We start from the raw sequence: 24,929 nt of genomic DNA on the forward strand, positions 1-24,929 counted from the left end.
GCCAAGGGCAGCGAGGCTCGGGCTCTGCACAGCGCACAGCCCAAGCCCCGCGCTCTCAGTGCGCCCCGGGCTGGCCGAGGCCAAAGCCGCACATGAGGAACAGCCCTGCAACGGGCCCGGGCCCAAGGCACCATTGCTCTGCAAACAGCGACCAAGTTCTCCGCACCTCCCGGCCCCGCCTCGGCACGCAGCCCCCGGGGCAGCCCCACGGCCCCCACGGCAGCTCCCAGCCTCCGCCAGCCGCCCTGCAATGGCCCAGGGGGAGCAGGCCAAGGGACGAGGCTGCTGGCGCCCAGGGGACGCCAGGGACAGCGGGGCACTTCACAAGCCTTTGATGCAAAAGAGAAAACCATCAGGAAGGAAAAAGCAACAGCAGCGCTGGCTCCAGAGCACAGGGCCACACGAGGCCATGGCACATTGCAGTGGGGTGACGCTGGCCCCATGCCAGGCACCCAGCAGAGCTGCTCTCTCACTGCCCTGCACAGCCGCCATGGGGAGAGAAAATTGAACCAAGGCTTCCTGAGTTGATAGAAGGACCTGGCATAGAGATCCCTCATCCAACACCTTTGTGCACAAAACACGCTCGGAATTGGATATATGAACTGAATTTATTGCTAACAAACTCAGAGCAGGAGAAGTAAAATTTTACTATTTAAAACACCTTCCACCCACCCAATGGGGATCACCTGGAATGGGGGTCACCAGGATTCTGCCCAATGGGGATCACTGGGGAACATCCACTGCAGACCTTCAAACAGGGGATGGAGTTGGAGCAGCAATGAAGCTCTTCCTGCACTCAGGGCACTCGCAGGGCTTCCTTCACTAGTGCCTCTGTTGGTGCTGAGTCAAGTTAGAGATCTGTGAGAAGCTCTTATCACACTCAGGACACTTGTAGGGCCTTTCCCCAGTGTGGATGCGCCGGTGGGTGATCAGGGTGTCATTTTGATTGAAGGTCTTCCTGCAGTCATGGCAGCGGAAGGGCCTCTCCTGGGTGTGAATGCGCTCATGGCGGAGGAGACAGGAGCTGCTCTGAAAATTCTTCCCACACTTGGGACACTCACAGGGTCTCTCCCCGGTGTGGAGATTCTTGTGCTTGATCAGGCTGGAGTTCTGGCCGAAGCTCTTCCCACATTCCTTGCAATCGTAAGGCTTTTCCCCACTGTGGATCACCTGGTGCCACATCAGGTCAAACACGTAGCTGAAGCTCTTCCCACACTTCCCACACTCATAAGGCTTTTCCGCTGTGTGGATCCTCTGGTGCCGGATCAGCTCAGATCTCCACCTGAAGCTTATCCCACATTCCCCACGCTCATAGGGCTTTTCCCCTGTGTGGATCCTCTGGTGGCAGATCAGCTTAGATCTCCACCTGAAGCTTTTCCCACATTCCCCACACTTGTGGGGCTTCTCTCCGCCCTGAGGCTTCTCCCCCACCTCCGAGCTCTGGCTGCATCTCCGGCTGCCTTCCCGGCACAGCGAGGCTCTTCCCTCCTCGCAGCTCCCTGGGCTGCATTTGCAGCTCCTCCTCCTGCAGCATGTCCGGGCCTTTTCCTCCTCCTCCATCCAGCCACGCCTTGGCAATGACAAATCCTGCTTTGGGGGAAAAACAAGGGCTCAGCGCCTTGCCCTGGGGGTTCCTCCTGCCCAGCTCCAGATCTGCAAGACTCCCAGGCTTTTGTGTCTATAAAAACCCCAAACCACCACCATTCACCTCAAAACCCTACCAGGATTTCCCCCTCTCTGCTCTTTTCACTTTGGCCTCCTCAGGGTCTCCCTTCTCAGCACTCATGGGGCTCCCGTGAGTCCTGGGCGTCCCTATTTTCCAGGGTCCCGCTTAGGGATGATCCAGGGGCTCCGGGGGTCTCAGCGGTGCCTTCTCCCCTCATTGTCTGCTCCACGCTTCCAGGGATCCCAGGCTTCCCCCTTATCCACGCTCCCCCCTCTCCAGCCTGCCGGGGCTCCCCCAGCTCCGCCATCGCTCCTCTCCGCTCACCCCACTCCGGGGCTCCCGCCCTTCCCCTCCACCGCTCTCCCGGGGGCACCCAATGCCCGATGTTCCACTCCCACCCCGACACCGGGCCATGGCCACCTGCAGACCCCAAAATATCCCCCAAACCGCCATTGGCGCCACAGCTTTGGCCTTCCGCCACATCCAAACATTCCCCCCGCACAATCAAACCCTCCCAGCGACCCTTCACGAGATTTCGGGCTCAATCCCGGAAGCTGCAAGCTCCAAACACCCACCGAGAAAAAACGCCGCTCGGGGACCCCCGAGACATTTGGGGCGATTTCCTCCTCCCCCTCACCTGCGGCATGCAGGGCGCCGATGCTCCCGGGGCCGCGACAGACAAAGAGCTCCGCGCTGCTTCTGCTGCTCTTCCTCTTGCTCTGTCCAACCTCTTCCTGCTCCTCCTCTTCCTCTCTCCTCCTTCCTCCTCCCGCGGCTCCTCCTCCCTCCTCCTCCCGCCTCGTCCTCCTCGGATCTCCGGCCTTTCTCTCGCTCCTTCCTCATCCCTCCTCCTCCCTCCTCCTCCCTCCTCCTCCTTTTCCATCCCTTCTCCTCCTCCCCCCAAGCCCAGCGCCCAGCCTTTCCCCCCCTTTTCCCCACGCCGTCGCATCCCGCGGGAGGAGCCGGGATGGAGCCGGGGCAGGTCGGGCTGGGGCAGCGCTGGGCTCCGGGCCAGGCCTGGGCGCCCCCCACGCGCCCCCTCCCCAAATTGGCCTGGCGGGAAGCGCTGGGGGCGAGGGGGGGGCGCAGGTGGGGTTGGGGTGGGGAGCGCTGGGCGCTGCGGGTCTGCCTGGGAACTGGAGAGTCATCAGCGCCGCGAGCTCGGATTGGATCAGAATCGCTCAGCGCCTTCTCCCATTGGCTCATTTTCGCGGGGCTGTTTTTCGGGGCTGTTTTTCTATGGGGTTTGGAGGTTCTGGGTGGCTCAGGGGGTCTCATCGCCTTTTTTGGGGTTCGCTGTGTGCCGTGTCGGGGTTCAGCTGCCTCCCAAGGCCCCCCAGAGCGGGGCGACACTTGGGGACACACGGGGGTCCCCATTCCCGATCCAACCCGGGGTCAGGTCTTCCCCCCAGTCACAGCCCCACCGCGGGGTCCCCCCAAGTCCCTCCGCAGTGCCCCCCAAGAAACGCGACCGGAGCCAACTGGGAAGCTTTATTAGGAGCACTGGGAGCAGCCGGGCGGGGTCAGAGTGACAGCAGGGCTGGGGGGACACACGACCCCCCAAAATCAGCGCGGGGACAGAGCGGGGGGGTCCCGGCCGGGCCCGAGGCCACGAGGAGGGGCTGCGGCCGGCGGCGGCTCAGGAGCGGGCAAACAGGGGCGTGGCACTTCTCTGAGGTCGTGGCACGGCAGTTTGCGCGGCAGTTCGCATAGGCAGGACAAGCAGGCAGGGCTGCAGGTTTACTGCTGGTGGAGTTTTTGGTTGTTACTTGTTGTGCTTTGGTGGTCATGGTCTTTTCACGATCAAAACCTGGAAATGCTACAAGTGTCTGTAGCCACATAGAACCCTCCATAAAGGATGTGTCTGTCCTGACCCATTCCTGTGCGGAGTGTTTGAGCTTATTGGCAGTACCAGGGGGTGATGCAGAAGAAGCATGTTTGCGGTGTGACCAGGTGAACAACCTGCTTTCACTGGTGGCTGAGCTTAGGGAGGAAGTAGAAAGACTAAGGAGTATTAGGGAAAGTGAAAGGGAAATAGATTGGTGGAGCTCTACTCTTCCATCCTTGAGGGAGGCTCACCAGGAGTCAGAAGACTCCTATGCTTCCCACTGTCAGGCAATAGGAGGACACCTGGGGGATGAAGGGGAGTGGAAATGGGTCCCCACTCGAGGAGGTAATAGAAATTCCTCCCTACTCCCCTCACCTACCCAGGTGCCACTTCAGAATAGGTATAAGGCCCTGGATGTAGAAGATCAGCTAGAGGACAATAGAGGAGAATGATCTGTCCAGTGATCCCCCCAGTGGTGGTTCACTTGTCAGACAGATCACCACCTCTAACATTAAAAAGAAAAGAAGGGTAGTGGTAGTGGGTGACTCCCTTCTTAGGGAAACAGAGGGCCCCATATGTCAACCAGACCCATCCCACAAGGAGATCTGTTGCCTCCCTGGGGCTCGGGTACGGGATATCGCCGAGAGACTCCCTGGGCTGATTCGGCCCTCTGATTACTACCCACTGCTGATACTCCAGGCTGGCAATGATGAGATTGAGAGGAGGAGCATCAAGACAATTAAAAGGGACTTTAGGGCACTGGGTCAAGTGGTTAATAGGGCAGGAGCTCAGGTAGTGTTCTGCTCAGTCCTCTTGGTGGTAGAGAAAAATGATGAAAGAAATAGGAGAGCCCCCATTATCAACAAGTGGCTCAAGGGTTGGTGCTGTCAGCAGAATTTTGGGTTTGTTGATCGTGGGGAAACTTTTACAGCACCTGGTCTGCTAGAACCAGATGGGCTCCATCTCTCTGTTAAGGGCAGAAAGTTTTTAGCTCATGAACTGGCTGAACTCATTGAAAGGGCTTTAAACTAGGTTCGAAGGGGGAAGGGGATACAGCTGGGCTCTCTGGAAACAGGCCTGAGTTAGGGGTGAAATCAGTAGCCCAGCTGAAGTGCATGTATACTAATGCACGCAGCATGGGTAACAAACAAGAGGAGCTGCAAGCCATGGTACAACAGCAACCTGTGATGTAGTTGCCATCACTGAAACATGGTGGGATGACTCACATAGCTGGAGCTCTGCACTGAATGGCTACAAGCTCTTCAGAAGAGACAGAAAAGGGAGACGAGGTGGAGGGGTGGCCCTTTACATTAGGGATGCCATGGGCATTGAAATTAATGATGATGAAGTTGAATGCCTGTGGGTAAGGATTAAGGGGAAGGCCAACAAGGCTGACATCCTACTGGGAGTCTGTTATAGACCACCCAACCAGGATGAAGAAGTGGACAACTTATTCTATAAGCAGCTAGAGGATGTTTCAGGGTCACCAGCCCTTGTCCTCGTAGGTGACTTTAACCTACAGGACATCTGCTGGGAACTTAATACAGCAGAAAAGAGGCAGTCCAAGAAGTTCTTGGAGTGGGTGGAGGACAATTTTCTGTTGCAGCTGGTGAGTGAGCCCACCAGGGGTGGGGCTACACTAGATTTGTTGTTTACAAATAGAGACGGGCTGGTGGGAGATGTGGTGGTTGGAGGACAACTGGGACATCGTGACCATGGAATTATAGAGTTTTCAATAATTGGTGAAATGAGGGTGAACATCAACAAGACTTTTACATTGGACTTCAGGAGGGCAGACTTTAACCTATTTAGGAGACTTATTCAGAGAGTTCCTTGGGAAGCAGCCCTTATAAACAAAGGAGTACAGGAAGGGTGGGCATACTTCAAAAAAGAGATTCTGAGGGCACAGAAGCAGACTGTTCCAGTGCGACAAAAGATGAGTCGGCGAGGCAAACATCCATCCTGGATGGACAAGGAGGTCTTGAAGGAACTTAGGAACAAAAAGAGGATATATCATCTTTGGAAGGAGGGTCAGATCTCTCAGGAAGTATTTAAGGAGGCTGCTAGGGCATGTAGGAAAAAAATTAGGGAGGCCAAAGCTCAGTTTGAACTCAATTTGGCAACCTTTGTAAAGGACAATAAAAAATGTTTTTACAAATATATTAATGACAAAAGGAAGGGCAAGACCGACCTTTGTTGTCTGTTGGATGTGGAAGGGAATTTAGTAACTGCACATGAGAAGAAGACGGAAGTGCTTAATGACTTCTTTGCCTCGGTCTTTATTGGAAAGCCACATGGTGCTCAGGACAACTGTCCTCCTGGGTTGGTAGATAGTGTCAAGAATGGTCCCCCTGTTATCCAAGAGGAGGCAGTCAGGGAACTGCTGAGCTGCTTGGACATTCATAAATCTATGGGAGCAGATGGGATCCATCCCAGGGTGATGAGGGAGCTGGCAGATGAGCTTGCAAAGCTGCTCTCCATCGTTTACCAACAGTCCTGGCTCACTGGTGAGGTCCCAGATGACTGGAAGCTGGCCAATGTGACGCCCATTCATAAAAAGGGTAAGAAGGAGGATCCTGGTAATTACAGGCCGGTTAGCCTGACCTCGGTACCAGGGAAGGTTATGGAACAGTTTATACTGAGTGCTATTACACAGCACCTACAGCATGGACAGGGGATTAGACCCAGCCAGCATGGGTTTAGAAGGGGTAGGTCATGTTTGACCAACCTGGTCTCCTTTTATCACCAGGTAACCCACCTGGTGGATGCAGGAAAGGCTGTAGATGTTGTCTATTTAGACCTCAGCAAAGCCTTTGACACTTTCCCACAGCATACTCCTGGAAAAGCTGGCAGCCCACGGCTTGGACAGGAGCACTCTTTGCTGGGTAAAGAACTGGCTGGATAGCCAGGCCCAGAGAGTGGTGGTGAATGGTGCTGCATCCAGCTGGCTGCCAGTCACCAGTGGTGTCCCTCAGGGTCTGTGTTGGGACCCGTTCTGTTTAATATTTTTATTGATGACATGGATGAGGGTATTGAATCTTTCATTAGTAAATTTGCAGAGGACACTAAGCTGGGAGCATGTGTCAATCTGTTGGAAGGTAGGAGGGCTCTGCAGAGAGACCTGGAATGGTTGGAGGGATGGGCAGAGTCCAATAAGATGAAGTTTAATAAGTCCAAGTGCTGAGTCCTGCATTTTGGCCACAATAACCCCCTGCAAAGCTATAGGCTGGGGACAGAGTGGCTGGACAGTGCCCAGGCAGAAAGAGACTTGGGGGTACTGGTCAACAGCCGACTCAACATGAGCCAGCAGTGTGCCCAGGTGGCCAAAAAGGCCAATGGCATCCTGGCCTGGATCAGGAATAGTGTGGCCAGCAGGACCAGGGAAGTCATTCTTCCCCTATACTTGGCACTGGTGAGGCTGCACCTCGAGTGCTGTGTCCAGTTCTGGGCCCCTCAGCTCAGGAAGGACGTGGAGACACTTGAGCACGTCCAGAGGAGGGCAACAAGGCTGCTGAGGGGCTTGGAACACAAGCCCTGTGAGGAACATCTGAGGGAACTGGGGTTGTTTAGCCTGGAAGAAGGGAGACTCAGAGGCGACCTTATTACTCTCTACAACTTCTTGAAAGGTGATTGTAGTGAGGTGGTGGTTGGTTTCTTTTTCCAGGCAACAACTGGCAGAACAAGAGGACACAGTCTTAAGTTGAGCCAAGGAAAATACAGGTTGGATATTAGGAAAAGGATTTTTACAGAAAGAGTGATAAAATTTTGGAATGGTCTACCCGGGGAGGTGGTGGAATCACCATCCCTGGACGTGTTTAAAAAAAAATTGGATGTGGCACTCAGTGCCATGGTTTAGTCTAGTTGAGGTGTTGGGACATAGGTTGGACTCAATGATCTTGAACGTCTCTTCCAACCTGGTGATTCTGTGATTCTGTGATTCTGTAGTCCTACTAAGCCTCTCCCCAGTCCATTCCAAGAACCCTACCCTCTTGCCCAGTGCCCTCCCAGTGCTCCCCAATGCACTCCCCTCTTTCCTAGTACCCCCCCCAGTCCGATCCACTCTGTTCCCAGTCTCTCCCAGGGCTACAACAGTCCCTGCCACTCCCTCTAATCCCATTCCGACTCCATTCCCAGTCCCTCCCACTCCATTCCCACTCCCTCCGCAATGCCACATCACCCCTCCCAGGTCTCTCCCAGCGCCGCCCCAGCTGATCCCAGTGTCTCCCCTCTCTCTTCCAGTGCCCCTCAGCATGTCCATCTCGCTGGTGCCCTCGAGCTCCCAGCCCGAGCCCAGCCGCCTGCTGTGCTCCATGATGGATTTCTACCCTGCGCAGGTGCAGCTGAGGTGGTTCCAGGGCCAGCAGGAGCTCTCGGAGCAAGTGATGACCACCGACCTGCTCCCCAACGGGGACTGGACCTACCAGCTGCTGGTGCTGCTGGAAACGCCCCCCCGGTGCGGGGTCACCTCCAGCTGCCAGGTGGAGCACGTCAGCCTGGAGCAGCCCCTGAGGCGGCACTGGGGTACAGCCAGAGCCCACAGCGCCGGGGGGAGCGGGGGAGGCACTGGGGGGGCTGGCAGGAGGATTGGGCTGTGCTGGGAGGAACTGGGAGGGAGTTGGAGAGAGGCTGGTTTATACTGGGAGAGGGGCTTGGGGGTGTGGGAGGGCTGGGAAGGGGTTGGAAGGATGTTGGGGACGGTGGGATGAGGTTCTGGGGGTGCTGGTGGGCACTGGGAGGGAGTTCGGGGGTGCTGGGGGGAACTGGGAGGGAGTTGGAGTGAGGCTGGAGGGGCTGGAAGGAGAATGCGGGTGGAAAAGCAAAGGTTGGAATGAGGATGGTTGTGCTGGGAAGAGACTGGGAGGACCTTGGTGAGTCCTGGTGGGGCTGGGAAGGGACTGGGAGAAGGTTTGTGGGTCCTGGGGTGGTTGGGGGGTACTGGGAGGGGTTGTGGGGTGCTGAGAGGGACGGCAGGGGCTTTGGTGTGTGCTGGGGAGGCTGGGAATGGATCGGGAGGAGGTTTCAGGGGCTCCTGGGTGGGCTGGGGGCGACTGGGAGGGTGCTTGGAGGGGCTTGGGGTGTCGGTGAGAGGTTTTTGGGGGTCCTGAGCCCTGCTGACCCCCCAGAGATGCCGCCGGACGCTGCTCGCAGCAAGATGCTGACGGGGATCGGGGGCTTAGTGTTGGGCTTCGTCTTCCTGGCGCTGGGGCTCAGCTTCTACCTGTGCAAGAAGGTGAGGGGGGGTCCCGGGGGTCGTGTCCCCCCTGCCCCGGAGCGGCTGTGTGTCGCTGTTGAGCAGCTAGCAGAGTAATGAATGCATCGGTTCTCAGTGGCAAGAAGGAATGACCTTTATTGTTTTGATTTCATCACATATATAGAGTTCTCAAAAGTCACCCAGATTGGTCAGTCAGAAGCCTTCCCCCAGGCCTGATTGGCCAGGCCTGCACTGCCCAAGTTCTGGGACACTGTTCCAAAAACATCCAAACTTTATCTTTATTTACAAAACACAAGAAAACTTCTCATGGGAAAAACTGTGCTAGCCACAGCTGTGCTCCCCCCGGGCCCCCCAGCCCGGTGTCACCCCCTTTTCTCTGCCCACAGAGCTCCTGAGCCGCCGCCGGCCGCAGCCCCTCTCCGTGGCCTCGGGCCCGGCCGGGACCCCCCGCTCTGTCCCCGCGCTGATTTTGGGGGTTCGTGTGTCCCCCCAGCCCTGCTGTCACTCTGACCCCGCCCGGCTGCTCCCAGTGCTCCCAGTAAAGCTTCCCAGTTGGCTCCGGTCGCGTTTCTTGGGGGGCACTGGGGAGGGACTTGGGGGAACCCCGCGGTGGGGCTGTGATTGGGGGGAAGACCTGACCCTGGGATGGATCGGGAATGGGGATCCCCGTGTGTCCCCAAGTGTCACCCCGCTCTGGGGGGCCTTGGGAGGCAGCTGTACCCCGACACGGTACCAACGAACCCCAAAAAAGGCGCTGAGACCCCCCTGAGCCCCCCAGAACCTCCAAACCCCTCAGAAAAACAGCCTCGAAAAACAGCCCCGCGAAAATGAGCCAATGGGAGAAGGCGCTGAGCGATTCTGATCCAATCCGAGCTCGCGGCGCTGATGACTCTCCAGTTCCCAGGCAGACCCGCAGCGCCCAGCGCTCCCCACCCCAACCCCACCTGCGCTCCCCCCTCGCCCCCAGCGCTTCCCGCCAGGCCAATTTGAGGAGGGGGCGCAGGCCTGGCCCGGAGCCCAGCGCTGCCCCAGCCCGACCTGCCCCGGCTCCATCCCGGCTCCTCCCGCGGGATGCGACGGCGTGGGGAAAAGGGGGGGAAAGGGTGGGCGCTGGGCTTGGGGGGAGGAGGAGAATGGATGGAGGAGGAGGAGGAGGGATGATGAAGGAGCGGGAGAAAGGCCGGAGATCCGAGGAGGAGGAGGCGGGAGGATGAAGGAGGAGAGAGGAAGAGGAGGAGCCGGAACAGGAAGAGCAGGAAGAGGTTGGAGAGAGGAAGAGGAAGAGCAGCAGAAGCAGTGTGGAGCTCTTTGTCTGTCGCGGCCCCAGGAGCATCGGCGCCCCGCATGGCGCAGGTGAGGGGGAGGAGGAAGTCGCCCCAAATATCTCGGGGGTCCCCGAGCGGCGTTTTTTCTGGGCGGGTGTTTGGAGCTCGCAGCTTCCGGGATTGAGCCCCAAATCTCGTGAAGGGTCGCTGGGAGGGTTTGATTGTGCGGGGGGAACGTTTGGATGTGGCGGAAGGCCAAAGCTGAGGCGCCAATGGGGCTTTGGGGGATATTTTGGGGGCTGCAGGTGGCCATGGCCCGGTGTCGGGGTGGGAGGGGGACATGGGGCATGGGGTCCCCCCGGGAGAGCGGTGGAGGGGAAGGGCGGGAGCCCCGGAGTGGGGTGAGCGGAGAGGGGCGATCGCGGAGCTGGGGGAGCCCCGGCAGGCTGGAGAGGGGGGAGCCTGGATAAGGGGGAAGCCTGGGATCCCTGGAAACGCCGAGCAGAGAATGAGGGGAGAAGGGACCCCTGGGACCCCCAAACCCCCCGGATCATCCCTAAGCGGGACCCTGGAAAATAGTGAAGCCTTGGAGCCACGGGAGCCCCATGAGTGCAGGGAAGGGAGACCCTGAGGAGGCCAAAGTGAAAATACTAGAGAGGGAGAAATTGTGGGAGGGTTTTGAGGTGAATGGTGGTGGTTTGGGGTTTTCTTGGACACAAACCCCTGGGAGAGTTGCAGAGCTGGAGCTGGGCAGGAGGAGCCCCCAGGGCAAGGCGCTGAGCCCTTGTTTTTCCCCCCAGAGCAGGATTTGTCATTGCCAAGGTGTGGCCGGATGGAGGAGGAGGAAAAGGCCCTGAGATGCAGCCGGAGCTCGGAGCTGGGGGAGAAGCCTGAGGGCAGAGAGAAGCCCCACAAGTGTGGGGAATGTGGGAAAAGCTTCAGGCGGAGATCTCAGCTGATCAGGCACCAGAGGATCCACACTGGGGAAAGGCCCTATCAGTGTGGGGAGTGTGGGAAGAGCTTTAGCCAGATGTCCAACCTGATGAAGCACCAGGTAACCCACACTGGGGAAAAGCCCTACGATTGCGCTGACTGTGGGAAGAGCTTCCGCCAGAGCTCCAGCCTGATCACGCACCAGAGGATTCACACCGGAGAAAAGCCCTATGATTGCAAAGAATGTGGGAAGAGCTTCAGTGAGATGTCCGCCCTGAGGCAGCACCAGAGGATCCACACTGGGGAAAAGCCCTACGATTGCGAGGAATGTGGGAAGAGCTTCAGGCAGAGGTCCAACCTGATCCAGCACAAAAAGATCCACAACAGGGAGAGACCCTATGAGTGTCCCAAGTGTGGGAAGAGGTTTCAGACCAGCTCCCATCTCCTCCTCCATGAGTGCATTCAAACCCAGGAGAGGCCCGTCCGCTGCCCTGACTGTGGGAAGGGCTTCAAGCACAACTCCTACCTCATCATCCACCGGCGCATCCACACTGGGGAAAAGCCCTACGAGTGTGGGGAGTGTGGGAAGAGCTTCAGCTGTAGATCTGAGCTGATCATGCACCGGAGGATCCACACTGGGGAAAAGCCTTACAACTGCACAGAATGTGGGAAGAGCTTCAGCCACAGCTCCAGCCTGATCCATCACAAGAAGATCCACACTGGGGAGAGGCCCTATGAGTGTTCCACATGTGGTAAGAGGTTTCAGACCAGCTCCAGTGTCCTGCTCCATGAGTGCATTCACACCCAGGAGAGGCCCTTCCGCTGCCCTGACTGCGGGAAGGGCTTCAAGCACAACTCCACCCTCGTCATCCATCAGCGCATCCACACTGGGGAAAAGCCATACGAGTGTGGGGAATGTGGGAAGAGGTTTCGATCGAAAGCTGAGCTCAACGTGCACCAGGGGATCCACACTGGGCAAAAGCCCTACAAGTGTGAGGAATGTGGGAAGAGCTTCAGCCAGAGCTCTGCCCTCAGAGGACACAAGATGATCGACATGGGGGAGAGGCCCTATGAGTGTGGGAAGTGTAGGAAGACGTTTCAGACCAGCTCTGATCTCCTCTGCCATGAGCGCATTCACACCCAGGAGAGGCCCTTCCGCTGCCTTGACTGCGGGAAGGGCTTCAAGCGAAACTCCACCCTCATCACCCACCGGCGCATCCACACTGGGGAAAAGCCCTACGAGTGTGGGGAGTGTGGGAAGAGCTTCAGGCAGAGTTCCAACCTGATGATGCACCAGAGGATCCACACTGGGGAGAAGCCTGACGAGGGTGGGGAATGTGGGAAAAGCTTCAGCGTCAGGTCCAGCATGATCAGGCACAAAAGGATCCACACAGGGGAGAGGACCTATGAGTGTCCCACGTGTGGGAAGAGGTTTCAGACCAGCTCCAATCTCCTCCTCCATGAGCGCATTCACACCCAGGAGAGGCCCTTCCGCTGCCCTGAATGCGGGAAGGGCTTCAAGCGAAATTCCCACCTAACCACCCACCGGCGCATCCACACTGGGGAAAAGCCCTATCAGTGTGGGGAGTGTGGGAAGAGCTTTGGATCGAAAGCTGAGCTCAACGTACACCGCAGGATCCACACTGGGGAAAAGCCCTACAAGTGTGGAAAATGTGGGAAGAGCTTCAGCTGCGTGTCCCCCCTGATGCAGCACCAGGTGATCCACACTGGGGAAAAGCCCTATGATTGCGTGGAATGTGGGAAGAGCTTCAGTCGGAGCTGCACCCTGATCCGGCACAAGAAGATCCACACAGGGGAGAGGCCCTATGAGTGTCCCAAATGTGGGAAGAGGTTTCAGAGGAGCTCCTGTCTCCTCCTCCATGAGCGCATTCACACCCAGGAGAGGCCCTTCCGCTGCCCTGACTGCGGGAGAGGCTTCAACCAGAACTCCAACCTCATCAGGCACCGGCGCATCCACACTGGGGAAAAGCCCTACAAGTGTGGGGAGTGTGGGAAGAGCTTCAGGCAGATGTCCAACCTGACAGTGCACCAGAGGATCCACACTGGGGAAAAGCCCTACGAGTGTCCCGAGTTTGGGAAGAGCTTCTCACAGATCTCTAACTTGACTCAGCACCAACAGAGGCACCAGTGAGAGAAGCCCTCCGAGTGTCCTGAGTGCAGGAAGAGCATTGCTGCTCCAACTCCATCCCCTCTGGGAAGATCTGCACTGGATGATCCCCAGTGATCCCCGTTGGGCAAAATCCTCATGACCCCCTTCCAGGTGATCCCCGTCGGGTGGGGGAAGGTATTTTAAATGATCAAATTGTACTTCTTTTCCTGCTCCGAGTTTGTTAGCAATAAATTCAATTCACATATCCAATTTCAAGCCTGTTTTGTGCACAAAGGTGTTGGATGAGGGATCTCTTAGCCAGGTCCTTCTATCAACTCAGGAAGCCTTGGTTCAATTTTCTCTCCCCATGGCAGCTGTGCAGGGCAGTGAGAGAGCAGCTCTGCTGGGTGCCTGGCATGGGGCCAGCGTCACCCCACTGCAATGTGCCATGGCCTCGTGTGGCCCTGTGCTCTGGAGCCAGCGCTGCTGTTGCTTTTTCCTTCCTGATGATTTTCTCTTTTGCACCAAAGGCTTGTGAAGTGTCCCCGCTGTCCCTGGCGTCCCCTGGGCGCCGGCAGCCGCGTCCCTTGGCCTGCTCCCCCTGGGCCGTTGCAGGGCGGCTGGCGGAGGCTGGGAGCTGCCGTGGGGGCCGTGGGGCTGCCCCGGGGGCTGCGTGCCGAGGCGGGGCCGGGAGGTGCGGAGAACTTGGTCGCTGTTTGCAGAGCAATGGCGCCTTGGGCCCGGGCCCGTTGCAGGGCTGTTCCTCATGTGCGGCTTTGGCCTCGGCCAGCCCGGGGCGCACTGAGAGCGCGGGGCTTGGGCTGTGCGCTGTGCAGAGCCCGCGCCTCGCTGCCCTTGGCTGGCTGTGCTGTCACTCGGAATTGTCCCAGAGCAATTGCTGCTCGGTGCCAGCGAGCGGGGACAAGGCCGGCGCCGGTGTCGCCCCCAGGGAGGCACGCAGGGCTTTAGTGGGGCAGCAGCGGCGCCATGGTGGGAGCGTGTGTGCGGCCCGGGAGCGGCGGCAGCGGGCGGAGCCCGGGGAGGCGGCGGCGGAGCTCGGAGAGGCTGTCCCAGTGCAGGTGGGAGCCGCGCTGGCTTGTGCCGGGGCTCGGGGCTCGCTGCGGGCGGATGGGGGGCGGATGGATGGGGCGGCAGGGGGGCTGTGGCGGCTTCGTTCTCCCGTTTCCCTCCCTCCCTCCCTCCCTGGCTGTGGCGCCGTGTTGCCGCTGGCCTGAGGCCGCCGAGGGAGCGGCTGCCCGCGGTCTCCTTGCCGCTGCTGCCTCGGCAGGAGGCGGTGCCGGAGCAGCGCTGGCTCGTCCCGCTTGCTGTGGGTAGCACAGAGGTGGCTGCGCTGTCCCCGGGTCTGTTCCAGGCCATTCGGCACCGGTCTGGGAGCCACATCGGCTACCGGCAGGTGTCCATGCCGAGGGCTGTGTGGGACGGGAGGAACTTGAGTGTCCTTCACAACCAAAATCTCTATGGAACAGAAAGAAGACGCGTTCAGGGCTGGCGGGGCAGCGTTGTCCCGTCCTGTCGCCCCGGGGCGGCTGCAGTCATTCATGCAAGTTCCACCTTCCCTGCCGGGACCCCGTCCTCTTCCCAGACAGGACACAAACGGCATTGCCAGCGCTCGCTGTCCCTGAGCTCCAACCCTCAGCGCAGGGCATGCAGGGGACAATACTGAGCCCCTCAGGGCTGCTGGTTCTTCCCCCCCGGCAGGCTGAGTCTGATCCACAGTTGCCCTGTTCCCGCACTCGGCAGCTTCCGGGTGCTGTCCCTAACTGTCCCTAACTGTCCCTGCCTGTCCCTAACTGTCCCTGCATGTCCCTAATTATCCCTAACTGTCCCAGCCCGGAGCTGCACAGCCAGAGGGGTTGGGGCTGCAGGGCCGAGCTGGGCCCGGAGCTCTCTGACACTGTTTGTGTCCCCAGGTGCTGCCGGGGAGCAGAGACAGGGCAGGACTGAGCTGGCAGTGCCTTCCTGAACGTGGGGGAACCTCAGGGCACAGACCAGCTGGGGCCTCGCATCGTGATCCTTTTAACCTGCTGTCATCAGGTTGTCAAACTTCCCGAGGCTGGTCTTCAAAAGGCTTTTTCAGCACTGCTGATGTCTCTGGAGCCACATGCAGTTTATTCCAATCTCTGTACTGGAGAAGAAGCAATCTGGCTGCACTAAAGAGGTTCTAAAGAAGGTCCATTGTGTCCGGAATAGATCACCAGGCAAGGTGACACACTTGCCTTGGGCACAAGAAGCCACTTGTCCCAAGCACAAAGGTGCCACTGGTGAGTGTGCAGCGAGTGAGGTTATGGAGGAAGGATTCTGCACCAGTGACAGGAGTGTGAAGGAGCTGCTGGGAGTCCACAGCACTTCAGCAACCAGGAATGAACTCAAAAGAACCCTCACGGGTGGCCTCTAGGAAGGGGACAGTGTGAGCCCAGGAGCACAGGGCTGGCAGGGTGTGGCTGTGTCCAGGGCTCTGGAAGAGACCTGGTGCTCTGCTGGGCCCCAGCTGTGGATGGGACTGACATGCCTGGCCCTGGGCAGTTCAGCTGTAGCTGTCCCCTGTCCCTGTCTGTGTCCCTTGTCCCTGGCTCTGTCCCCATCTCTTGTCTCTCCTGCTGCCAGTGGCACACAGGCTGAGGGTTCCTCCTGTGTTCCCTGGGCGTTGGGTGGGAGATGTGAGGGCTGGGCCTGCTCAGGACAGCTCCATGCTCACGACAAACTGCTCTTTCCAGCTCCAGGCCTGTGGAACAGATCCCACCTCAAGTTTATCGTGGTGCTGATTGTCCTCCTAGCCCTGGTTGTGGCTTTGCTGGTGTCCTTGGCTGCTGTGTCAGGTAAGGGAGGAGCAGCAGCCTCAGCCCAACCCCTCGGGGCACTGCTGGCTCACTGCTGCCTGTGGCGTGGAACCCTTGAACCTTCTCCATTTCCCTCTGCAGGGAGAATACACAGAGAGACTCCAATTACTCCAGTGAACCCTGCAGCTCAGGTGCTGCTGGCCTGTCCCCATGGCTGGGTTGGGTACCAAGGGATCTGCTACTTCCTCTTGAGGGATGTGGGGAGCTGGGATCAGGCTAAGACTCCACCGACTCTGAGCTTGGGGCCTCCCTGGCTATGCTCAAGGACAGGGAAATGGTGAGTGAGGGGTTTGGGGGTTTGGGAAGGCCAAGGGGACCCTGGGGAGCTCCTGGGCTAGGAGTCCATTGTTTGCTCCTCTCTCCTTCCAAGGAGTTCCTGTTCAGCCTCAGCAGGAATGACAATTCCTGGCTCGGGCTGCACAGACAGGGCCAGCGGCTGCAGTGGGTGGATGGCAGCAGCTTCAGCTCCTCATGAGTCCTGGGGGCACAGGCAGGGCCTGGGGGGCACAGGCAGGGCCTGGGGGCACAGGGCTGCTGGGACTGTCCTTTGTGAGCAGCACTGTTTCTCCTGCTGGGGAGGACAAAGCACAACCTCTTTCTCTGCTCCTCCTTACAGGTTAAAGATCCTTGGCAATGGAGAGTGTGTGTTCCTGCGAGAGGGAAAGTTTAGGAGTACAACCTGCACAGATCACCTGCACTATCTGTGCAGCAGAGCCCAAACTGAGCTGTAACTGGGGATGGAGGAATTACCTTCTCTGTGCTGAGCACTCACAGCTTAGCCTCTCCTTCCCCCCAGCACGGGGATTTCCTTCCTCAGCTGCAGCACCTGCCTTGCACTGACTCTCAGGGTCACCTCAGTGCCATTTTGCAGAGTCACCTCAGTGTTTGATCTCAGGGAGATGAATCTGTAGGAAGAGGAGATGATGTGGAAGCTGATCTGTGGCTGCCTGGGCTGGGTGTTCCTGTGTCCCTCTGGAGCCTTTCCAGGAATCTTCCTGTTTGTCTTGCACTACATGTTTCTACAGTGACCTTTTATATATATATTGATACGGAAAGAATATTCAAATACGTTCTTCCAGCACTTCCAGTGTATTTACACACTAAGCTTGTATCTATATATGAAAATATAACACTGTGAGTATAGACCTACATGTTCTTCTAAAACTGTATTTATACACTAACCTTATATATATTAGCATATATTAATATAACACTCTGGATACAGAACTACCTGTTCTTCTAACATTGTATTTATACACTAATCTTGTATATATTGATATAACACTGTGGATACAGATTTGAAACATCTGCTGCCATGGTAATGTGACCTTTGTGGGAGCAGAGTGCAAAATAATGCCAGGGTTGTGATTGGAACCTACAGGTGCCATTCCCTTAGGAGTTGGACTTGATCCTTGTGGGTCTCTTCCAACTCAGAGGAGTGTGTGAGATGTTGTTGTGTGACCTCCATCAGTATGTACAGCGCCAATGTTGCTGTTGTTGTATTCTTTATAATATTCTTATTTTTTAATTAAATGCTTATGAAGCATCCCTGTGTCCCTCGTGTCCCTTGCCCTGCTGCCCCTGCCCCGGGGGCTTCAGCCGAGCCAGAGCCTCTTCCCAGTGCTCCCAGTCTGCCCGTGCAGCCTCCAGCAGCCAGCGAGGCCTTCAGCTGGGCCGGCAGAGAGGAGCTGCTGGGAGCTCCCAAATCAGTTTGGTTCCGTTTGTCCTTCCCAGCCTGGGGAACAACAATTTTGGGAGTTTTCTGCCCAAACCCTGTCCGTTTTTCCGCTCAGCCCAAGGGGTTTGGGGAGATTTTGGCTTTTTGGGGGAAACCAAAGCGATGTGGGGACAAGGCAGGATTGTCCCTCAGCCGTGTACTGGCCAATCAGAGTTCGAGAACGAGGAGTGGTGGCAGAATGAGCCAATGGGAATGGGGGGCGGGATCTCAAAAGACTATATAAAGGGGGGGGGGATCACTGACCGGCAGGAATCTCCCCTTAGGCTTTTTTAAAATGTCGGAGGAGAGAAAGGCCTGGAATGTCTCGGGCCGTGCTGGAGGCCAAGGAACCGCTGCTGCTCTGAACCGGCGGGAGGCGAAAACCGCTATGACACTGTCCTCCTCACCCTGGTGTCCCTCGACAGCACACAATGCCTCAGGAACAGGCTGCTCCAGCAGGGATCCCCCACAAGTCCCGCCAGCAGCCACTTCCACGGCTCTGCAGGAGCTTCCCATGGCTCAGGGTCTCTCTCAGGCATCCCCTGCTCCGGCCTGGGCTCCTGCCGGGGCTGCAGGGGAGTCCCTGCTCCATCCCGGCCTCACCCACAGCTCACACCGAGCTGGATCTGCAGTTCCAGGTCACACCGAGCTCCCGGCGGTTGAGGGAAGCAGCGATTCTTTGTCCTCCTGCCCGGGCTGGGACATTGCAGGGCTGAGGAGCCGAAAAGAGAATTTCTGCCACAACCCCGGGATTGTGCCTGGAGCGACTGGGGCGATTCTGTGCGTGCGCAGCGCTCTCCCACCTCATTCCCATTGGCTGATTATGCCGTCACTCCTCATTCTCGCGCGGTGATTAGTCAGAATGGGGACAAGCACCGCCCTTGGTGCCGCCCCCTGTACCGCCATTGCTGGAGGGTCAGTGAGGGCTCGGGAGCGGCAGCGGCCGGAGCGCCGTGAGGCGGCGGAGCTCGGCGGTGACCCAAGCGCAGCGACCCGGGGACAGGAGAGACACCTCTGTGCTACCCACAGCAAGCGGGACGAGCCAGCGCTGCTCCGGCACCGCCTCCTGCCGAGGCAGCAGCGGCAAGGAGACCGCGGGCAGCCGCTCCCTCGGCGGCCTCAGGCCAGCGGCAACACGGCGCCACAGCCAGGGAGGGAGGGAGACGGGAGAACGAAGCCGCCACAGCCCCCCTGCCGCCCCCTCCATCCCCTCCATCCGCCCGCAGCGAGCCCCGAGCCCTGGCACAAGCCAGCGCGGCTCCCACCTGGTCTGAGGCTGTTTTTGAGCTCCCCGGGGTTCTGCAGAGACTCTCCGGCAGTGCCGACTGTGCTGCACGAGCGATGCGATGTGAGAGGAACGGCGTTTGTGTTTCCCTCCCCGAGAGCAGCAATGGGTGCGGTAGAGATGTGCAGAGATGGGAGAAAGGAGGTGATCTGGACGAGAAGCGGGCAGTGAATTTGACTCAGACTCATCCCCCTTCCTGTGCCACTCCCGGGCTGTTTTATTGCACAGTCCTTCGGATGAGAACGGGCTGAGCAAGAAGCTGCAGGAAGGAAGCTCTGCTGTCCTGAACAGGCTCGGCGTGACCTGGAGCTGACGGCGCTGGGAGCTGCGGATGAGTCCGGGATGGAGCAGGAATTCCCCTGCAGCCCCGGCAGGAGCCCCGGCTGGAGCAAGAGAAGTATTCTTCTCTATTTCTGCCCTGTTTCCGTTCACATTTATCCTTCTTTGTGCACATTTTTATACACTTTTACCTTTTCTGCTAGTTAATCTTTTAGCTCCATGCAGCACCTTCAGAGGAACTGAAAATTCCTGTTCTCTGCCCTTGATCAGTCTGTAAATTTTCTGAGCTTCTGTACCTGTTTAGAAGTTACCACTCAATTTCCCACCACAGTGTGGCAAGGATTCTGCTGGGGAAATCCTGACACACCCAGAGCGGGCAGTAATTGATCTCTGGCTCACCTTTATCCCTGGCCTAGGTGAGGTTTGATAAGGTCAGTCATAAAGCAGCTGACGACAGGACTTTATTTATTCCTCTGATCCTGGGTTGGATTTTTATTCTCAGCAAAAACTGGGAGCTCTTTTCCCCAAACCAGTGAGGATTCCTGACAGATTTTACTGAGTTGTAAATTAAAAATAGAATTCATCCTTTTTCCTTTTCCAGTACCTTGTGGCCAATGTGGAGTGGGTAAATCCCACAGAGTTCCCAAAGCCTTGCTGACTTGTCCCACTGTTCTTGCTATAAAATGGGACCCTCTGGCTGAGGACATTCCTGGAGGAGCTCCAAAATGTGCAATGATTTGATTTAGCAATATTTTCACTACTGCTTTTGCAGGGAAACACTTCTAGTCACCTGGAAATTGCACCAATTAAGACAATTATCACTCTCAATACACAGAAATTCTTTGAAGTCAATTTACCAAAAACCTCGTGGGGAATTTCCAGATTTGAGAGCCCCAACACTTTATTCACAGTATTGGGGTTATTTCTTCTACATGTGCCACACTTCTGAGTCTTTGAAGGAACAATTTCAGTTATTTTGGAATTAAATCCTGTCTTAGAACCTGTCTAGAATTTAACACTTCAGTTCACTGACAAACTCTCTCACCATGCTCAGGTTTAGTAACTGGTAGAGTGATCTCTCATCAGGAAACCAAAACATGTGCTCCTTTTCTCTGTGGCTGTTTTTGGCCCTGGGAGCCAAATAATTTCATTATTTTCATCCTGTTTGGTTCTCTGTTGTGCTCTGCAGTGCAGAACGCAAACTTCAGCTGGTTTTGCACTTCTTGTAGTCTTAGATCAACATGAACTCTGCTGATAACAAAGCTCTCTCTGCTCAGAGTGCACTAAGGCAAACCACACTTACAATCCCTCCAGATCTTTACTTTTCTTTCCCTCAGTTGCAATGTCCATGTTAAAGCAACCATTTAGTCCTTCTGTGCTGAAACAACTCATGGCAGAGCAGAGCATTAGATTAAATAATCTCATTCAGGGTGGTCAGTGCAAATCCTGCAATGCATTTTCTGTTGAAAAAAAAAAGTTACTTCTTTCTGTGTTGTTTCCAATCTGGGTTCTCAGTCAGGCTTGCCTTTAAACATAGCCAGGCTAGAATAAACTTCTTGTGATTGTTTGGAGTGTTTCTGATTTTGGAGCCCAACAGAAGCACAGCAGGATTTTGAATTTCAAAGGTAATTTCCTGTTCCACTGTACAACAGGACTGAGCTCAGTCAGTGGCTCCTCTGGTGTCCCAAACCCTTCTGTCCCACGTGTGTCCCACAGACCTCAGGCTCTGTCCCAGAGGGAATTTTGGGATCCTGATTTAGCAGCTCCACGGCTGTGACTCCTCACTAGCAGCTGGGCCATCCTTGGCTCACATCATTGATCTGTTCAGGAAAATTGGCAGTGACTCCTCCCTGAGCCACTGGGAATTGTGGTGAAACACCTTGGGAAAGATTTTGTCTCTCAGAAACGAATAATTCAAAAGATCCCTGGGACCTGCCAAGCCCAGAGCCAGAATTACCAGTGTTTGCTTTTGGTTTTGGAGCACAGCCTGAGTATGATCAGCCAAAACAAGAAAATCTTTATGGGTAATTTCAAAACTCCATATCATAATCAATAATTCCTGATCCATGCCCTGATCATTCCAAGGCAAGTCTGCAACTCCCTCACAGTTTATGTCTCCTGCTCAGTTGAATTTAACCTATGGAATTTCAAAATCCACAACTTTTAACATCAGAGAATTTCAAACCCTTTTTCCAGTAAATTTCCTCCTAATAATGGTTCTGGAGGGCTGGGCAGTGCAAAAATCCATGAATTATCCATCATTTCCCCAGTTTGAATTCAATTAGATGGAAAAGGGGCTCATTTCACTGACAATTGTGACAAAGTCACCACTTAATTCCCCTTGCAGGATGTTTAATTTGGAATAAACAGCTCCTGTGCACACAAAAAATCCCAATTTTCCATTTCCCAGAAGCTCTGCTGGGGTAGAAACTTCTGGTTCTCTTCACAATTTCTCTGCTGTTGCCAGGAGAAAGAGCTCAGAGGAGTCCTGGGTTTCACCTGAGGATCCCAAAGTCCATCGTTTTATAAAATGCACTTGGATTTGTTCCCAGTCTTCCTAATGAAGATTGAAGAACTGAACCCCAAAGCAATCCTCCCCCTCCCTGGTAGCTGATTTCATCTCTAATTGCTATCACTCTTAGTTTTGTCATCTCCTGAATATTTGGGGTTTTATTTGGGGTTGGATTTACCTCTCATGAAATGTCAAGGAGTTTACCACTATGGAAAGCTCAGTGCCCTGGAATCTCTGTTGTTTAATTGTCACATTATCACAGACTTCTCCTATCAAACAATGCCAGGTGGTTTTGACCTTCCTGGTGAGCTTTTATTATCTTTTTTTGCTTCCTTGTTTCCACATGAAGCTGCCTATTTAACCCTCTGTGCAATTGACTTTATACCTGAATTTACACCTAAATTTTCTTTCTCCTGACAATCTCAGTGCTTAGAGCACACTTGGCCTTGGCTGCAGATGGAACAATAGTGAAATTAATTGTACTTATTATCAGAGAGACCAGAGGAGGTGTGATGGTTTTGATTGGCCCAAAACATCAGCGAAGAGTTTTTAACATCTAAGAAAAATTTGGGCTCCTCAGAAGCTGTTCTAGTAGGCCTAGGGAGGTGTCTGAGGGGTGGGGTGTGGCACAAAGATGGCTCCTGTGTATCCTGAGTGCAAGTTCTAGAAGTTTTTACATCAAGTCCAGCAGAGACAATCTCTGATAGCTCTGAAGGTGATGGACATGCTGCCGGCCAAGTTTGGGCCAATTGGAGGTGCTGGTTACGCCTCTGTGAAAACATATTTAAGAAAAATTCAAAACAAAGCAGGCGCGTACTTCTTTCACTTTGTAGTTGGAGGAGGAGGAGGTGCAGGTGAAAATATGTGAGGGAGAACAGCATGGAGAGTGCCAAGGTCAGTGAAGAAGAGGAGAGAAAGAGGTGCTCCAGTGCTTCCGGCACCAGAGCTGAAACTTTCTGCTAGCCGTGGTGGAAGCTATGGGGGAGCCAGAAATTCTTCCTGCAGCCCATGGAGTCCATAAAGATGCAGAAATACACCCACAGCTCTCTCCAGAGGAGGAGGTGGATGCCTGGAAAAGACTGTGAACCAGTGGGAGTCTCATCTAAGAGTTAAAACTGCAAAAGGCCTTGACTGAGAGAGATAGGCCTTGCTCCTGGCATGGAAGCAGCCTGGCCTCAGCTCGGGAGAGTCTGCACAGCACCTTATGGACAAAAGACTCATGTTGCAGCAAAAATTCGGGCGGGATGTTGCTCATGAGATTGGACCCACGCCAAAGAAGTTCCTAGAGGACTGTCTCTCGTGGGAAGGACCCCTGGCTAAGTAGAGAACCTCTTTTCCTGATTGGACTGACCAGAAGACCCCTCAACCTGCCCCCTGTCTGTGTTGCTAGTTTGCAAAGAGGGAAAAGGGGGGGGGGGTGAGTGCAGAGACTGCTTCTTAAGAGGGTGGGGGTGAGAGCAGAAAACTGTCTGAAGAGAGAGAGAAACAAGTAGAGATAAAGAGTATTTGTAGTAGAAGAATTGTGGTGATGAGTAAATTTGAGAATCTGCTCTGTGGACTGAAAAGAGACCCCACACCCTGCCCCCCCCCACCTGGCTTGTGGATTGTAGAGGAGGAAAGGGGGTGAATACTATAGGTTCGTGAGAGGGAGGGGGGGAGTGAACAAAATAATGTATGAAAAGTATATTTTTGCCTTGCATTTATCCTCCAATTCTGTTAGGTAATTAAACACTTTTTGCAACTTTAAGCTTGAAGCCTGTTTGCCCTTTTTCGTGCTTCCTCCTGGCAAGGGTCCTGTCTCAAACCCACGACAGGAGGAGAATGAGAAGTGAGACAACTCCTAAGTTAAACAACTTCTCTCACCCTCTGCCTCCTTCCCGATTCCCAGTTTACCAGTTTAGCAGTACTTTAACTTATCTGATCCTTTTATCTTATGCCTTAATCAATATCTTGACAATTCAACAGAGGAGCAACACTTAGCAGCACTTAACTTGGCTTATAACTCTGACTTAACCTCACTTACAGGCCTGACTTACTCAGATATCCGAGGCGCTGAAACTCCTCAGAGCAGAATTTCTGTCACAATTTCCAGAGCACAGGCAGAGTATGCACACAGAGTCAGTTGCTGTCAGGAAATCTCCTTAAGTACAGGAAATCCTCACTCCAGATGCTTTTGCATCTCCCCAGCGGACAAAGGGTGGAGCCTCGAGGAGTTGGCAGATCAGCCCAGGGTCTCTTGTTGTTTGGGGATCCCTGAGTGCAGCAAACGGGAGAGTTCTGAGCTCGGAGAGGCATCACTCAGAGTGAGGAGCTGCTCCAGGAGAGCTCCAAGGGGCTCATTTTGGGTCGCAGTTTATAGGACCAGAGAGATGGGCTTTAGTCACAGCAATGTTTCATCCTGGCTGCACTTATGGCTGCCAACTTGCTCTGAAAGTGAGATAGCAGGCATGTTGAGCCATGCAGGAGGGATAAAAAGCAGGTAGGGCTGTTGGTAGGGATCAGAGGTGCTGGTTGGATCCATGTCTGGGTGATAACTGTGGTTGTGACCAAACCAAGTGGAGCTCAGCAAAGGGGCTGTTTATCAGGTCATTATTTAACTGTTAGTACAGCCGGGAAAAAAGCCAGAGAAACCGCCTCGGGTGCAAGGGGCGTGTCTAGGAGCATTGCCTCAGTCCTATTATCTGATCCTCCTGCCAGTCCTTGTTCTTGCGTATGGATTGGTCAGAGCTGGTCGATATAAATGCCCTCTGGGGCGGTAATCAAGTGTCTTGGCATTGACAGCGCCGAGTACCGGAGCGTCTGTGAGACCCCAGAGCGGCGGCAGCGACTGGAGCAGAGCCCAGAGCGGCGGCAGTGGCCAGAGCGGACCTCGGAGCGGCGGCGGGGCTCGGAGAGACCCCAGTGCAGGTGGGAGCCGCGCTGGCTTGTGCCGGGGCTCGGAGCTCGCTGTGGGCAGGGGTGGTGGCAGGGTTTCCGGGTGTGGCACGTTCGTCCTCCCGGTTCCCCCCGTGTCCCCCCTGTGTCCTCCCGGTCCTCCCCGCGTGCTCCACATGGCCTGAGGCTGCTGAGGGAGCGGCTGCCCGCGGTCTCCTTGCCGCTGCTGCCTCGGCAGGAGGCGGTGCCGGAGCAGCGCTGGCTCGTCCCGCTTGCTGTGGGTAGCACAGAGGTGTCTCTCCTGTCTCCGGGACAGTTTCCCGGCCATGCGGGACCTGGCTGGGAGCCCCCGGTGCAGCGGGAGATGTCCGTGCCCGGGGCTGGGGTGGG

General features: G+C 55.7%; 4 protein-coding genes and 1 pseudogene across 5 annotated transcripts in view; 3 read left to right on the forward strand and 2 right to left on the reverse strand.

Moving 5' to 3' along the window:
- The window catches only part of LOC146421324 (uncharacterized), a 22,665-nt gene extending 9,381 nt beyond the window's left edge, over positions 1–13,284 (forward strand). Inside the window, exon 2 of the mRNA XM_085047412.1 lies at positions 10,777–13,284. Within this exon, the coding sequence (XP_084903538.1) occupies positions 10,804–13,056 (2,253 nt within the window). The 5' untranslated portion in view covers positions 10,777–10,803 and the 3' untranslated portion in view covers positions 13,057–13,284. The remainder of the gene's footprint in view (positions 1–10,776) is intronic.
- The window catches only part of LOC146421323 (uncharacterized), a 101,489-nt gene that overhangs the window by 21,856 nt on the left and 54,704 nt on the right, over positions 1–24,929 (reverse strand).
- Positions 590–24,929, reverse strand: part of LOC146421325 (uncharacterized) — a 155,209-nt pseudogene continuing 130,869 nt past the window's right edge. Inside the window, exon 7 of the transcript XR_014848719.1 lies at positions 590–727. The product of XR_014848719.1 is annotated as an uncharacterized LOC146421325 (transcript). The remainder of the gene's footprint in view (positions 728–24,929) is intronic.
- Positions 3,107–24,929, forward strand: part of LOC146421326 (class II histocompatibility antigen, B-L beta chain-like) — a 53,728-nt gene continuing 31,905 nt past the window's right edge. Inside the window, exons 1-3 of the mRNA XM_085047514.1 lie at positions 3,107–5,103; positions 7,734–8,015; positions 8,618–8,724. Of these exons, the coding sequence (XP_084903640.1) occupies positions 7,745–8,015; positions 8,618–8,724 (378 nt within the window). The 5' untranslated portion in view covers positions 3,107–5,103; positions 7,734–7,744. The remainder of the gene's footprint in view (positions 5,104–7,733; positions 8,016–8,617; positions 8,725–24,929) is intronic.
- LOC146421327 (uncharacterized) overlaps positions 9,956–24,929 on the forward strand; it is a 28,212-nt gene continuing 13,238 nt past the window's right edge. Inside the window, exon 1 of the mRNA XM_085047433.1 lies at positions 9,956–10,059. Within this exon, the coding sequence (XP_084903559.1) occupies positions 10,051–10,059 (9 nt within the window). The 5' untranslated portion in view covers positions 9,956–10,050. The remainder of the gene's footprint in view (positions 10,060–24,929) is intronic.

This window comes from Lichenostomus cassidix, unplaced genomic scaffold, assembly GCF_008360975.1.
Source record: "Lichenostomus cassidix isolate B80296 unplaced genomic scaffold, HeHo_3.0 HiC_scaffold_33, whole genome shotgun sequence".
NCBI lineage: Eukaryota > Metazoa > Chordata > Aves > Passeriformes > Meliphagidae > Lichenostomus > Lichenostomus cassidix.